This window comes from Gaeumannomyces tritici, assembly GCF_000145635.1.
Source record: "Gaeumannomyces tritici R3-111a-1 unplaced genomic scaffold supercont2.8, whole genome shotgun sequence".
In the NCBI taxonomy this organism is placed as follows: domain Eukaryota; kingdom Fungi; phylum Ascomycota; class Sordariomycetes; order Magnaporthales; family Magnaporthaceae; genus Gaeumannomyces; species Gaeumannomyces tritici.
In genome coordinates, this window is record NW_008804552.1 from 420,998 (window position 1) to 435,528 (window position 14,531).

The 14,531-nt window shown below is 59.7% G+C and overlaps 6 protein-coding genes across 6 annotated transcripts; 3 read left to right on the forward strand and 3 right to left on the reverse strand.

Annotated features, from left to right (window-relative positions):
- Positions 1-1,029: 1,029 nt before the first annotated feature.
- On the forward strand, positions 1,030-4,506 carry GGTG_12264 (SDA1 domain-containing protein). Its single transcript, XM_009230161.1, has 2 exons — positions 1,030-1,188; positions 1,273-4,506. Exons 1-2 carry the CDS (start codon positions 1,142-1,144, stop codon positions 3,461-3,463), a joined length of 2,238 nt encoding a protein of 745 aa, XP_009228425.1. The 5' UTR covers positions 1,030-1,141; the 3' UTR covers positions 3,464-4,506.
- GGTG_12265 (hypothetical protein) lies at positions 3,602-5,121 on the reverse strand (the record flags this gene model as incomplete). Its single annotated transcript, XM_009230162.1, has 6 exons — positions 3,602-3,748; positions 3,837-4,462; positions 4,549-4,610; positions 4,688-4,720; positions 4,794-4,809; positions 4,896-5,121. The coding sequence occupies 6 exons, from the start codon at positions 5,119-5,121 to the stop codon at positions 3,602-3,604; spliced, it is 1,110 nt and encodes a 369-aa protein (XP_009228426.1).
- A 283-nt stretch (positions 5,122-5,404) lies between these two features.
- On the reverse strand, positions 5,405-10,384 carry GGTG_12266 (phospholipid-transporting ATPase 1). Its single transcript, XM_009230163.1, has 2 exons — positions 6,281-10,384; positions 5,405-6,213 (listed from the first exon to the last, which is right to left on the reverse strand). The coding sequence occupies exons 1-2, from the start codon at positions 9,670-9,672 to the stop codon at positions 5,775-5,777; spliced, it is 3,831 nt and encodes a 1,276-aa protein (XP_009228427.1). The 5' UTR covers positions 9,673-10,384; the 3' UTR covers positions 5,405-5,774.
- Positions 10,385-10,866: 482 nt separating this feature from the next.
- On the forward strand, positions 10,867-11,609 carry GGTG_12267 (hypothetical protein; the record flags this gene model as incomplete). The annotated part of the gene is made up of 2 exons (XM_009230164.1): positions 10,867-10,964; positions 11,315-11,609. 2 exons carry the CDS (start codon positions 10,867-10,869, stop codon positions 11,607-11,609), a joined length of 393 nt encoding a protein of 130 aa, XP_009228428.1.
- A 516-nt stretch (positions 11,610-12,125) lies between these two features.
- GGTG_12268 (hypothetical protein) lies at positions 12,126-12,410 on the forward strand (the record flags this gene model as incomplete). Its single annotated transcript, XM_009230165.1, has 1 exon — positions 12,126-12,410. The coding sequence occupies one exon, from the start codon at positions 12,126-12,128 to the stop codon at positions 12,408-12,410; it is 285 nt and encodes a 94-aa protein (XP_009228429.1).
- Positions 12,411-12,957: 547 nt separating this feature from the next.
- On the reverse strand, positions 12,958-14,239 carry GGTG_12269 (hypothetical protein; the record flags this gene model as incomplete). Its single annotated transcript, XM_009230166.1, has 3 exons — positions 12,958-13,681; positions 13,747-13,909; positions 13,969-14,239. 3 exons carry the CDS (start codon positions 14,237-14,239, stop codon positions 13,075-13,077), a joined length of 1,041 nt encoding a protein of 346 aa, XP_009228430.1. The 3' UTR covers positions 12,958-13,074.
- Positions 14,240-14,531: the final 292 nt, after the last annotated feature.

A 14,531-nucleotide genomic window follows, 5' to 3' on the forward strand; every position in this document is an offset into this window, starting at 1 on the left:
TGGATGTGTAGGTAGGGAGGTACCGACCTGGCACTGCTTTTGCCGGCCGCTGCACTAACCGCGGCCGACCTCCAGTCCACGGTTGTTCCTCGAGGGGTACGGCATCAGAGAAGCAAGTCAAGTGACAGACTTATGGGCAGGCGCTTCTAGATGATGGACAGCGGCCATCTTGAACAGCACTCAGAAAGGCATCGCTCCGAGGCTTCTCTGAGGCTTGCTAGCGAAGGCAGAGACAAGGATGGCGTGCTCCACAGACATTGGCTGCTGGTCTTGCACCGCCACTTGTTTGTGGGGCGCGATGGCTGCACCGGAACCAGGCCTGGAACTCCTCCTGGTTGAGAAAGTAGAAAAAGGCTAGCCCAAAAAGGAGGCCGCCGCAAGCTGTCCGCTGGCTGTGCCACACCAATGATGGCAGCAGAAGGCTCGCCCCGGGGTTCACAGTCTGCCGTAGCAGCTGCCAACAACGGCTCCGTCCATTTTCCACTTGGCGCTTGTCATGCCCTCGCCTTGCTGGACTCGGCAGTGAGATGTAACCCCGGGACCAGCGGCGAATAAAGCCAAAGGGCTTTCTCGATGGCATGCGTCAGGTCTGCATCCTGTCAAGATATAATTGGACGTTTCCCCTGTCCCGCGGGCCAGAATCTGCCGAGTCTGCCGAGCGAGGCGGCTGTCGAAGGAGTGCTTGCTTAGGCCAGGGGGCACTGGATTGCTGACTGGCTGGGCCAGCGGGGAGTGAGAGTTCTCCGGGCTGGTGCGAGAATGAGCCACGGCGCGGATTGATCCCGAAGAGCGAGGCTTCTCGCGGTGGGTACATGTTTATTGTCCTTGAACTTGGGGCTGTGAGGCTTCGGTTGTTGCTCAATTGAGTGAGTGTTGAAGTCGCTCAAGTTGTCTCTCTGGCTTCTCTGGAGACTGGAAGGGCTTGCGGGGCCGTTTGGCGGCTGCAGTGGGGCCACTAGGTACCTAGGGATTGATGATAACGATAGCAGCCTGGCGGTGTTATCGATACGAAGCGGGCGGCGCCTGTAAAGGAAAAAAAAAAGTTGGTCGCCAAGAGGTTGAAGCTCCTCCTCCTTCAAGGGGTCTTCGTAGGGCAACATTGGCCACATACCTCCTAAACAGCAATTTACTGCCTTTCACAATGGGGAAACGCAAGGTAGCCGCGCTCGAAAAGATCGATGCTGATTTGTACGCTCAGCGCTGCCGAATCCCCCGCCCAAGACTACAGCGCAGGATGAACGACTAATAACTAACAACGGCCCTCACCTACAGCGCGAGTCTGCAATACAAAATCCGGAGGGATCCCCGGTCCTACCAGGACGAGTTTGAGAGGCAGTACGAGCAGTACGTGTCGCAGCGCGAGATCTTCCTGTCGTCGCCCTCAGCCGCGTCGTCGGACCAGGTCCAGTCGTTCCACGACCTGATCGACCTAATCGCCCACGTCGCCGACTGCTACCCCGAGTCCCTGCGCGAGTTTCCCGACGACCTCAAGCGCATCCTGCTACAGCACCATGCCGCCCTTGACGGCGATCTGCGCGACAAGATCGTCGGCAGCCTAGTACTGGTGCGCCGCAAGGAGATCATTGACTCGACCAGCCTCCTGACTACGCTCTTCCCCATCCTCGTGTCCACCCCGAGCAAGTCCCTACGCACCCTGCTCTTCCAGAAGATCCTGAGCGACCTGCGCAACTCCAACTCCAAGACCATCAACCACCGCCTCAACCGCACCATCCAGACCGTACTCTTCAACCTCGTCACCTCGGATCGCACCTCCTCCAAGGCCATATGGGCCATCAAGCTCACCCGTGAGCTGTGGAAGCGCCAGATATGGACCGACGCCAAGCCCGTCTCAGTTATGAAAGAGGCATGTCTGTCCGACAACGAGAAAGTCATCGTCGGCGGCGTGCGCTTCTTCCTAGGTGGCGACAAGGAGCGCGAGGAACACGAGGACGAGAGCAGCGATGACGAGGCCGCGCCGGACCTTAGGAAGGTCAAGCACCAGCTTGGAATCAACAAGAAAACCAAGAAGACGGAGAAGGTCTACAAGAGCGCCGTTGCCAAGGTCAAGAAGGCCGAGCGCAAGAAGGGGCAGCCACACCCGCTCAACTTCTCGGCCCTGCACCTGCTGCACGACCCCCAAGGCTTCGCAGATTCCCTGTTCCAGAAGCACCTGCAGAGCACCCGGAACAAGCTCTCGCTCGACAGCCGCCTCCTAATACTGCAGCTCGTCACGCGCCTCGTCGGCCTGCACAAGCTCACCATCATCTCACTCTACTCGTGGTTCGCCAAGTTCCTGACTCCCCGCCAGCAGAACGTCACATCCTTCCTCGCCTCGCTCGCCCAGGGTACCCACAACCTCGTGCCACCCGACGCGCTCGAGCCGCTCGTCATCAAGATCGCCAATGAGTTCGTCAGCGAGGCCGCTGCTGCCGAGGTGGCCGCTGCGGGACTCAACGCCATCCGCGAGATCTGCGTGCGTCAGCACCTGGCCATGAACGAGACCCTGCTGCAGGATCTGGTCCAGTACCGCAGGAGCAAAGACAAGGGCGTCATGATGGCGGCCAACGGCCTCCTCTCGCTCTACCGAGAGGTGGGCGCGGACATGCTGCGAAGGAAGGACAGAGGCAAGGAGGCGACCATGGGCCTCAAGAGTGGTGAGATGCAGCAGAGGAGGTTCGGCGAGGAGGAAGCCGGTGGCATTGAGGGACTGGAGCTCCTGGAGAACTGGAAGGAGGAGGAGAAAAAGCGGAAGCGAGCAGAGAAGGGTCTTCCTGAGGAAGCCGGTGAGGGTGAAGAGGAGGAAGACGAGGAGGACGATGGGTGGGAGGTGGCATCGGCCGAGAGCAGCGACTCGGGTGGCTGGATCGACGTCAGCGCGGACGAGGACGAGGCGCCCCCCAAGCTCAAGCGTGCCAAGACGTCCCACAGCAAAGACGACGAAGAGGACAGCTCGGATGACGAGGACGGCGACAAGTCGGCGGCAGACGCAAAGTCCGAGGCGGAGAGGATATCCAAACTCGCGACGACGACGATCCTGACGCCGGCGGACCTCGCCAAGCTGCAGGAGCTGCGGCTGCAGGCGCAGGTCGACAAGGCCATGGGCGGGCGCTCGAAGCGGCAGCGGGAGCTGGAGGAGCGGCACGCGGACGAGGCGCTCACGGCGGAGCAGATCGAGCTGCCGGGCACGCTGCGCAAGACCACCAAGGAGGAGCGCGTGGCCATGGCCAAGGAGGGCAAGCCGGACCGCGACGAGCACAAGTCGACAAAGGCCATCCGCAAGTCGCAGAAGGACGCGCGCGGCGGCTCGACGACCAACAAGGAGAAGGCGCGCAAGAAGAACTTCCTCATGACGCTCAGCAAGGCCAAGTCCAAGCAGAAGCGCAGCCTGATCGAGACCAAAAAGGTGCTTCGGGGTCACATCGAGAGGAGCAAGGGCGGCGGGCGGAGGAGGAACGGAACCTGATCATGTAGCTCTATCTGGCGGGTCTTTGATCATGTCTATGCGCACCAATGGGATCCGTCTTTATCGAATGCATCAGATCTCTCGAACCGAGTCTATCGTGCTACCAATGTCAAGGCAGAGGGGGCATGCCCGAAATCATCAGCAACCCCCTCCTGCGTGCCGCGCATCAAACGATTCCACCACGGCCATGGCATAAGCCAGCGCGGAGCAGACAATAAGAATGTGCATCAGCTGGTGACTATGGCCAAAGATGTCGAAGCGGCGAGGATACCACCTCTCAGGAACCTATAAAAGCAGCCATGATTTATTTCCATTAGCATATAAAACACACACACACACACACAACAGGAAAAAGAAAACCCTCCACCCCCACCTTGTAGATGTACACAGCCAGCGCCGCGACGTTGCAGCCGGCCGTCACCGCGACCCACCGCAGCCCGACCCGGCGCGCCTGCTCGGCCAGCCCTCCGGGGCTCAGCGCGGCGCCGTGCACCACGGGCGCGACAAAGGACGCCAGGCCAAAGGCGGCGAGCAGCAGCGCGCGCGGCGCCGCGCCCCGGGCGCCGTCGAGCGGCCGCGCGAACATTGCCGCGCTGCACGCCAGCGCCAGGACCGCCGTAGCCATGTGATAAACTGTCCGCCTCGCCGCGTTGCCGTCATCGTGGTGGTAGTGGTGGTGGTGGTGGTGGTTGCCGCAGAGCGGCGGGGGCGGGAACGAGTAGTAGATCAGCGGCACGGTGCTGCCCCACATGAGCAGCAGGCAGCCCTGCACGTCGAGCTTCAGGCCGAGGCGGAAGGCGGCGAGGCCGTGCGGGATGAAAGTGTGGAAGGCGGCCGAGAGGGCGAAGCAGACGGCCACGCCGGCAAAGTAGACGCCGCACGCGGCCGCCTCGCCCGGCGTGGCGGCCGCGTATCGCGGGGGGATCTGGGACGGGGAAAAGATGTAGAGGGGGAGGAGGAGGAAGAGGAGGGAGCCGAGGGTGTGGGAGTGGATGTTGACTTTTGGGGGGGTTGGGTGGGCGGCGTTAGTGGCGGCGGTCGAGGGGAGAGTGAGGGAGGGAGGGAGGGAGGGTATGGCAGCGCACCGCTTTCGTTGTGCAGATAGAACCAGCTCACCAGGCAGTCCCTAACCGTCCCTGGGGCTTGCCTGTTGGTAATCCTGTCAGATCACTAGGGTTCTCGCTCTTGACCAGCCGTGCCTTCGATACCGCCAGCGCGACTTACCTGTACCCCGTGAAGATGAGATTGCCCCCTTGCCTACGAGAAGCCACAAAGACGCTTGGTTAGCCCTTGCACGTCTTGGACAGTCCGAGACCAGATGCAAACTCACTGCCGTTGCCACAGCGCTGGAAGCAGTCATACGGATAAAACACCCAACGTCAGATCTAAATCCAGCAACCACAGCACCGGGGCGGCATCTCGAAGAACCTACGCAGTTCCTCCCACGTCAACAGCCGCCGCTTCCTGGCCGCCGTCTCGACGCCACGCCCCGCTTTCACACCTTGTTCTCCGCACCCGCTGTCCGCCTTCTTCCTCCGCGTCCTAGCCATGAGCGCCACGCGCGCCGCGGCCGACGACGACACACCGCTGCGGGCTCCGGCCATCGCCAGGCCGGCGGGGGCCGGGGCTTCAAGGCCCCGCGTCTCCTCAGACTTCATCGCGAGGGTCGGTGTGGTTGGGTAAGGAGAAGAGACGAACCGACAAAAAAAAAAGACAAATATACGATTCTACAAGTGTCGTATCCTAGGGTGGGCGGTGGCGGAACGGCAGAAGTCGGGAAAATGCATCGTTTCAACCAGCTAAACATGACGACGTCGTGCCAGGACCCCTGTCGCCAACGGCCGGGTGCTGGCCCTGCCGGTTGCGACGTCGTGCAGTGGGATGTCTCCCCTTTTATTCATCCCGTAACAATCACCGCCATTCAGCCTCAACTTGAGTAAAGGGGATAAGTATTTCGTCATTGCATATATACCGCCAAAACGTGTTGCTCGTTGGGAGACCCGACAGGTTCTAAAAGCCATGGAAACATGAGACCGCAAGAGAAGGAAAGAAACAACCAAGAATCAAGCGAGATGGCGTAAAATGTCCTACATAGATATATCAATCCTCCTTGTGATGCTCGCTTCGAAGAGAAAGAGAGAAAATCGCCGCTGAATACCAAAGAAAAATATAACCATGAAAAAAGAAAAGGAGAATCGCCACCATAGGCAAAGATGTGCGATGTACACAATACGAGTTAGTAGTTGCTCTATACCTAGCTGGGAAGTCTCGACTGGTCGAGGGGGGAGAAAACGAGGATTCGAATACGTCGTCATCTCGGGGCCTTGCCGCTCGCACCAAATCCGTGGTTCCGGCCTTGCCCCTCTAGCTCCTGCCCGTCTATCTCATTGTGGCCGCCACCGCCACCGCTCACGTCTCCTCCCCGGCCGCGTCTCCCTGCTGTTGCCGCTTCCTTCTTTCTCTGCTTCTGCTCTAGCTCCTGCATGATAATAGTGTCGTTCGGGAAGTAGATGCGCCTGATGCTCTTGACGGCTAGCTCTAGGACCACGACGGCGGCGAGCGCCCCGATAACAGAGAGCCACCAGACCGCGGTGCGGCCAAAGCCGTGAATGAAGGAACCCTTGACAATGTACGGGCCGATGCTTTCCGTATATACGCCCGCGAGGACCAGGTTCCACAGCCACCAGCCCGTCACGGTGATGAGGAAGCCGCCAAAGACTATAATGGTCTTGTTGTGCAGTTCTATCAGGCTGTGGTTGTTGAACTCTGTCAGTTGGGCTCACTCACACAGGCACCGAGATAGAGACAAAGACTTACAGCATCTTGATGTTGATAAAGATGACGCAAACCGAAAAGGCAACGTTGCCAATGGAGAAGATGGTTGTATCCTCGTTCGAATAGGCGACATTGTAGGCGCCCCAGACGGCAAACGAGATGACAAAGGCCTCTGCGGTGCCCAGAACCATCCAGCCCACGTACTTGACAAAGTTGAGGCCCTTGTCCCGCTGCCCATACGTGTACAGCTCCGGGATGGCGAGTAGCGTCTCGGCCGACAAATCCTTCTCGAATATTCCCATCAGCACGACGGCGAGCGACGTGAAGAGAGCGTTGAAGACGGTCAGACTAGCCGACTCGAAAAAGGACGTGCCCGTGTAGCCGTTGTAGCGCTGGTACAGAGCCTGGTTAAGGTAAAACACGATCTCCTTCCAGAAGGTGCCCAGAATGTACTTGCTCGTCCGCACGTAATTCCAGCGACCGTGCACAAACAGCAACCGCTGCAGGAACCGGAACTGTGCGATAGAGTAATCTGATATGCGCGCCGCCTGCAGACCCTCGCGCCCTGATATGCCGATGCCGACGTGCGACGCCAGGATCATGGCGATGTCGTTGGCCCCGTCGCCGATGGCGAGCGTCAGGGACCCTGGCACCTGGTCGCGGATGCACTTGACCACGTTTGCCTTTTGCGCCGGCGACGCCCGGCAGCATATCACGGCGTCAACTCGCGTGAGCAGCAGGTAGAATAGCTTCTTGCAGGCCTCGTCCTGTTCCACCAACGTGAGGGTGAGGCCGTCGATGACCACGACCGAGTGCTGGATGGCGCCCTCGTCCACCTCCTGTAGCACCCCCTCAATCGTGTCCTTGACGTCTCCGTCTGTGGCATCCAGGATAAAGAGATCGGAAAACGCGTGGCAAATCTTTGCAGAATGACCGATGTTGATGGCCGTTTCGCGCTTGTCCCCCGTCAACATCCACACCTTAACGTTGGCGCGTCGCAGCTTGTCGATGGTTTCGGGCACGCCCCTTTGAAGCTTATCTTCGATAGCTGTAATGCCCGCAAGCTCGAGGTCCGCCTCTATCCTGCTGGCGACCTCGTCTATCCTGGCCTGTCGGTCCGTGAGGCTGGTTTCCGCCTCGAGGTATTCGCGCTTCCAGCTCCTGTAGTCGGCCTCGTCGACGTACCGGTACGAAAATAGCAGGGTGCGCAGGCCATCAGACGCAAAGTCCTCGATGTGCCGGAAGCATGCCTCGAATATGTCAGCATCCGGGAGCATGGGCACGTCGTGGCCAGCACCTCTACGCCCGCCGGCAGGTGACATGGTGGGGCTCTCGGGGTCGTGCGGGCTCTTCAACGACTCCATTCGCATGCTCCGGCGTTTGCTCGTCCGGCGCGAGACCGAGTCGGCTACCCTTTCTGCGAGCTTTTTCAGCCTTAAACGCGGCAGGAGGGCGCTGTCAGCACCTTTGCTGAGCAGTAGAATCTTGTTGTCCGGAGTCCTCAGGATGATGGTCATCCTCTTTCGATCACTCGTAAATTCGATAACGTCCAGTATCCCGTAGACTTCGGTCCTGACCTTGCCGTCCGCCCCTTCACGGTTGAGCTTGATGTTCTCGCTGTCTCGATCCACTATAACGTACCCAAGCTCCCGTGCGGCGTTGACGAGGGCGAGCTCATCAGGGGAGGCTGCCTGGAACTCAATATCACCGTTGTCCTTCACCTCGGGAAGACAAGTGTTGCAGAGCGCCGTGCAGAGGACGAAATGCAGCGCCCGTTCCGAGAGCGGCGAGTTTGGACTGCCCTTTAAGTGCTCTAGCAAATCCCGGGTCCGCAACTCGCCATCTGGAGCCTCATCGGTGACGCCCATGTCGTGGTGCCACACATAGCCACCGGCGCTCATCTTCTGAAAGCGCATGATATTCTCCGTCAACGTCCCGGTCTTGTCCGAAAATACGTAGCTGACCTGGCCCAGATTCTCGAGGATGCTGGTCGTGTTGGCCACAATGGGCGTGTTGGTTTCGGGGTCGTACATCTCCACGTCCTGAATCATCCAGAACTGGCCGATCTTGACGATTTCCAGGCTCACGTAGAGCGAGATGGGTATAAGAGTGTTGAGCAGAATGATGACGCCAAAGATTTGCTCTGTTGTTTTGAGGCGCGCGCCAAACATGTACCAGGCCGTGCTCCCATAGCTGGCCTCGAACATATCGTTTCCGATCTTAATCCCGACCGCGAGCATGATGAGTACGAAGACGACGAAAAAGATGATGCGGTTCGTGATGGCCTGCATGGCCGGGTTCTTAGCGCGCGATCCCTTGTTGGCGTTCATCCTGATCTTGCACTCCTCGCCCGAGTTGATGACGAGGCCGTACGCCTCCTTGGTGTTGCGCATGGTGGACCCCCGAAAGACGACCTGGTTCATGGTGAGGGGCACCGTCTCGTCACCGACAGTGACGCGGCCGTCGAACGAGTAGATGTCGAGGTTGGGGTCTTCCGAGACCACGACAGCGTCGCACGACGCGATGTCGGCAACAGTGCCACAGCGCTTGGCTAGAAGCGGGCAGGCCTGCTTGCTCTTGAGGCTGGTCTCGCCGTCGAGGGCCATGGTGTCGATGTAGGCGATGCCGCTGGGGCCCGTGGCCGAGAGCAGCACCATGTCAGCGGGCACCTGCTTATCCCTCGCAAGACGGACGATGTCGCCGACGCGGACGTCCTGCCACTGCACTCGTGTCCAGGCGTCGTCCAGGCTGCCTGAACGGCGGCCCATCTGGCGCAGCTCGGTGCCGTTGCCCGCCTCGTCGTCGAGGCGCTCGCGCTTCTTCTGGCCCTTGCCGCTGGTGCGCGGCTTCTTGGACTTGGACATGGCCTTCTTGGCGACGCCGTCAGGGTCGTAGACCCAGGCATCGCTCCTGTTCTCTACCTTATCTAACCGATACCTCCGATAGTCGTCATAGCCCTCCTTGGCTATACTGAAGCTGACAAAGACGATAAGTGGGGCGCCCGTGGTGTAGCTCGCGACGGGGCTGAGCCCGGGGATCATCTGCAGGATGGCGATGATGAGGAAGTAGAAGTTTGCAATCTTCATGAACTGAAAAACCAGCTGGCGCGGCACGAAGTCCCACAGCGTGTAGCGGTTGGACCGGATGAAGTTGGAGACGTAGGGCTTGCCGGTGCGCTGGTCCCGCAGCTCGACGTCCTGCCAGCGGGCGCCGAGCGGGATGTGCCGGCCATCGCTGCTAGGCGGCACCTGGCGGCGGAAGCTGGGGAGAGAGGCTGAGAACTTGGCCGCGCCGGCCGAGACCGTGTTCCGCCAGGCTGCGGCAAGGCTCTCCGAGCAGCGCTCGATGCCGTCCGACAGCTGTAGCCGCTTCCGGCGACGGTGCGCCGGCAGGATTCCTGTCCCCCCCTCGATGGCCTCGAGCGGCGGCGCCATGGCGACGTGAGCCCGCCGCTAGTTGCGGTGCAGTCTAAGTCGCTTGGCAGAGGAGTGGGTGAGGGACTCTCGGTTGGTCAGGAGCCGGTCCTTGTTGGGATGGATACCGCGCTCCGGCCCAAAGCCAGTGTCATCTCAGGCGCGCAGAGACAGGCCACATTGGTGTTTACGCCCGCGGAGAGCAGACGATGGCTACGCGACCTTTTTGCAGCTCTGTCCAGGCCTGTCGGCGGCGTCGAGGAGGGCCAGGGAGCGATCAGTGAGCGCCTGGGAAGCAGTGGATCCTGGTGTGGAGAGGCCCAGGAAATGCCCTTGGCGTTTCCGTCCAATATACGTTTTCCGGGTAGCAACCCCCTGGAGCGCACAAGGTCCCTGGCACTTCTACGCTCGGGCTGCGACCGGGGTGCCCCTAGCTGCAGCCTCGGTCTGGTTGGCGTCTTGCCGACAGTAACAGCAGGCTGCCCGCAGTTGGGACGACGCGCGGTTGACGGATGGAGCGGATGTGATGTGACGAGTCGAGGCCGGGCGATAGGTAGGCAAGGTAAGGACGTAAGTGCCTCGCGTGCAGGCGTGTGCTCGACAGCACTAGGCTCAAAATAAAAATAAAAAAAGGCGGCAAGCGACGTGCAAAGGGTCTGGTTGTACCATTCAAAAAACGGTTAGAGTGAGGGGAAAGGGAAGAAGAGTCCACGTTCTCATCTCCATTTCCTTGCCAGAATCCAGAATCTCTCGTAACAGTGCCGAGCAGTCCGTGCAAACTGGGAGAGGCGCAGTCGCGACCCCGCCCGAGTCCGTTCCTTCCCTGACGCGGGGTGGGAATCGTTACCACCGCTGACGGTGTACACAGTAGCCGCCAGCGCAGCGTGCGTGCTAACGATGGGTGGTGGCCCGGGTGTGCGACCCCTAGCCTCGAGCCCATTGATCTCAGCCAAGTGGTGTGGTTGTTTCGCTACGTTTCCAGTTGTCCGCCCGTGCATGCCGTCGCCTTCCAGACCCGTGGGCCAAGCTGTGCAACATGATTCGACGGCCAACCCTCGTCCATTGACACCCCCTTTTCCAACGCACCCGCAGCATCGCCCAGCCACCCGAGCCACTCCAAAGGGCCTCGAACCGACGCCCAACCGAGGCGAGACTAGCGTCACCCACTCAATCCAAGCGCCTGTGCGCCTTTCAATGCCCACAACCTAATCGGCGATGCACGCAAAAGCTATTCACTCTTCGCCATCGACGAAGACGATACCCGCCACCGCGCTTGGAGCAAGGACGCGCAACATCAACACCATCATGTTGAGGTGAGCATTTCGCTGGTGCTGACTCGATTTACACTGCCCCCCACGCCTGTCAGCCCAACCAGATTTAGTCTCGGCAATCTACACAACGTCAATACCATGTCGCCGCGACCCCAGCGGAGAGAACTCATTCCAGGGTGCTCCTTGCACGCAATTATGTTGTAGGCTATACGCCCGGGCGGTTATGGTTATGCATATGTGCCAGATTCTGGGAGTGAACCTCATCATCTTCTAGTCGGGCAAGCTACGTTATTCTCGGCTTCACCTCTTGCACAGGCAAACAACCGCACCGCTTGGGAATTTCCACCCGGACCAGTATCCATATCATGCTCAAGCTTCACTCGCTTCTCAAGCCTTGCGCCCGAGCTCAGGGCGGAGATTTGGCATCACGCCATCGCAGCCTACGTCCAGGATTTGATCGACAGCCTCCCACCAAGGTTCCACGAGTATGATGCCGACACACAGGGCTACGAAGACCTGGTCGACTGTTTTCCCATCTTGGCCGCCTGCCGTGAGGCCCGCAAGCTGGCGATCCGCTACTTCCAGCGCCCGAGGACGTCCGACGGGGAGCGGCCGCTGCGCTACAGGTACATCCCAACCTGGCTGCGCCGCTCGAGAAGGTCGAGGAAGGATCCGGTTCCATCCTGATATCTGAACTGCCGCTGCCGCCACCGCCAGACAGCAGCATCAGCGACGTTGGAGAGGATGATGGGCAGCAGCACTCGGCGCCGGTGGTCCTGGATATCTCAGGCGGCCTGTTCCACTCCCCTCAGCAACTTGTAAACGTGGTTTCCCGCTACTTCGGCGGCCGCGGGACGCTTGACCGCACGGTGCTCAACTTCCGGACGACGGTCACCTTCGTCTCGGGACTGGGCAAATCTGCATACTGGCCTTCCACGTCTCCGTGACCCGACTTTGGGGATGAGGGCCAGTTTACCCACGAGGGCTTAGTGTCTGAGAAGCAATAGTAAGACGTGCTGGTTCTCTTCCCCTCCAGTTCCCCCTGCTTTTTTTCTTCTTTTCTTCCGACGCCAACTTAGCTCGGGCGGGTATACTGATATACCATGGTAATAAAACAGTCACCTCATGTTGGAAAAATACAAACCCATCTTTGATAAATCGATACTGGATCGTGTGCGCCCCCAGCCAGGGGCATACCCGGTCATGTCCATCTCGAAAGGTCGGAGTTTGCGCCTAGGAGACGAGGAATGGGGCTTTGAGGCACCATTTGACCTTGCGATGCAGCTTTTGAGGGTTATGGACTTAGTTGATGTCTCGAGGGAAAAGCTTCCTGGACTCAAGCGCATCGACGTGAACTGCGAGAACCACCGAGAGCCCATTGGCCAATGGGAAGCGGCAGATTATGAAGACGACGACGGCGTGGTCAGGATGCCGCCCGGCATTACAGAGCTCGAGTTCCTGCTGGAGGAAGATGGGCTCTTCGGTTAGGCCATCTTTTGCACCGCGGACTAGGGGGCCGGAGAACACAAAGAGAAGATAGAAGAACCAAATCTTCAGATAGGGATGTATAATAGCGGGGGAATTCTCATCAACAAACACCGCGCTGCAGGCTGTCGGGCCAGATGGGAAAGACGACAGGATGGCTAGAGCGATCGGATGGTTGAAGTGACATGGCACGGAGGGAGTGCATGAATTCGGCCGAGCTCATGGACTATTCGGGAGTCCTGATGTCAAAACTAGGACCCAAGGCTTTGAGTAAAACACATCGGGGGAGGACAGAGGCGCTGTACGATAAATGTTTCTTGCTCTGTGCGCCGTGGATGCTTGATCATGCTATATAGGCAGTTCACTGGGGGGACGAAAACTGTGCCTCGGGCACGCCACTCGATTCATCAGGTCGGGCAAAAGGGCTATTTCGAGGAGGGAGGGTTATTGATAAAAGAAACTAACGCGGCAGTATCGAGAGTGGCTATGCCAGTACAGCGCCTCACTGTTTCGCCTCGCCATTTGGTTACTGCTCTGGCCCCCAATTCCTTTCCATCTATCCATCCGGCCCCCACGAGTCTTTCTAGGAGTGAGTAGACACGACCCCAAACACTCTGCTCGGTGTGGCCCTACGTCTTGGTTTTACCACTATAGCCCCAGGCCCAACCTACGCCTTCCGGTCCACAGCCGCGCCGGCCGCCTGCAAGTGGGGCCTGTACGGGCTCCGCTCCGGAATCTCACGCGGCACGCCGTCCGGAGACGGCGACCGGGCGCGGGTCCGCGCCCAGACGTAGGGGTCGGGACCCCCGCGGAGCAGCTCCCCCGTCGTGGGGTCCCGGGGCGGGGCGGGCTCCTGCCGCGCGAGGACGGCCGCGGGCAGGTCCGTCATTGGGATGGGCGCGCTGATGTGCGGGCGGCGGCGGTCGCCGGGGCCGCGCTTCCTGTAGTAGCAAAAGAGGGCGAGCAGCAGGACGAAGACGATGGCTACGACTCCGCCAATGGCGCCGGCGAGGGCTCCGAGGTGAATACCACCGCCACCGCCGCCGTTGTTGTTGTTGTCAGAGCTGCTGGGGACGGTCGAGAGCGGCACTACATCGCTTGTGGTGGCTTTTGAAGATGAAGTGGAGGCAGTGACGGTGATTTCAGCATCTACGACGAACTGGGGACGGTCATTGATGGAGACGATGGAGGTGCTGGTCATGCAGCGCAGCATGGAGCGCGGCGTCGACTCGACCCAGAGGAATGTGCCGCAGGCTGGGTAGTCGCTGAAGGAGCTGCGATTCACGTTTTGTCTTTGTCAGCCAGAAAGACTGCCGTCAGCCTACCTCGCCACACTCACCAGCAGCCGGTGAGGGCACCAAGGCTGGAACACCTCCCCGAGCGCTGAGCTTCGTAGTCATAGCAGATGGCAAACGAGGGGAAGTAGTTGGTCGTAGTGCATCCCACCACGTAGTTCGTGTCGGTCGAGCATGTCCACCCATCGTCGCAGGTAAAGGGAGAGGCTAGATCGTGCGTGTTGGATTAGCCGGTGCCAGTCGGCGAGACGGGGACAATGACTTACACGGGTGGCCCGTGAACCAGCCGCATGTTTTCGAGTTCAGCCACGAGTTGGTTCCGGTACTTTGGCTCAGGCGAATTTCGCTCAGAATACCTAGGGGCTTAGTAGTGGATGGAGCTGTGGTCGTCGGCGCCCACCTATCGATGCGATTCGGGTTGGGGTGGCCGGTTTCAAGCGGGCGGCTGTCGAGGTACTGCTGATTCCCCCGGGGCCGGGCCAGAAGCGCCGCAGTTGAGATACGAGCTAGGAGGGCCCAGGATAGAAGGGGTGGCATCATACCGGCTGCGCCTATCCTGGGACTATTTTCACCCAATATTGTGCTGGTCGGATGGGATTTCCGGTCTCTTCTGATCGCCGACAGGGTGCCGACCTAAGGGTTATCCCCCCACCATTTTGGGGCGCGGCGCAGACGGAAGACATTGCAAGATGGGCTCTCTTATATTCGGGACTGCCAATGACTTGCCCCGAGTGGCTCGCTCATGGTGATAGAGCGTGAAGGGATCCATCTCAGGGCAGTCACTTAGACCAAGACGTTTGCGCTCCGTGAGGGTTAGGGTCTGACGCAC

Coding starts and splice junctions, on each gene's coding strand:
- GGTG_12266 (XM_009230163.1), bottom strand. CDS start 9,672: ATGGCGCCGCCGCTCGAGGCCATCGAGGGGGGGACAGGAATCCTGCCG. Junction 6,214..6,280: donor TTTATCAACATCAAGATGCT/GTAAGTCTTTGT, acceptor CAACAACCACAG/CCTGATAGAACTGCACAACA.
- GGTG_12264 (XM_009230161.1), top strand. CDS start 1,142: ATGGGGAAACGCAAGGTAGCCGCGCTCGAAAAGATCGATGCTGATTT. Junction 1,189..1,272: donor GAAAAGATCGATGCTGATTT/GTACGCTCAGCG, acceptor CCTCACCTACAG/CGCGAGTCTGCAATACAAAA.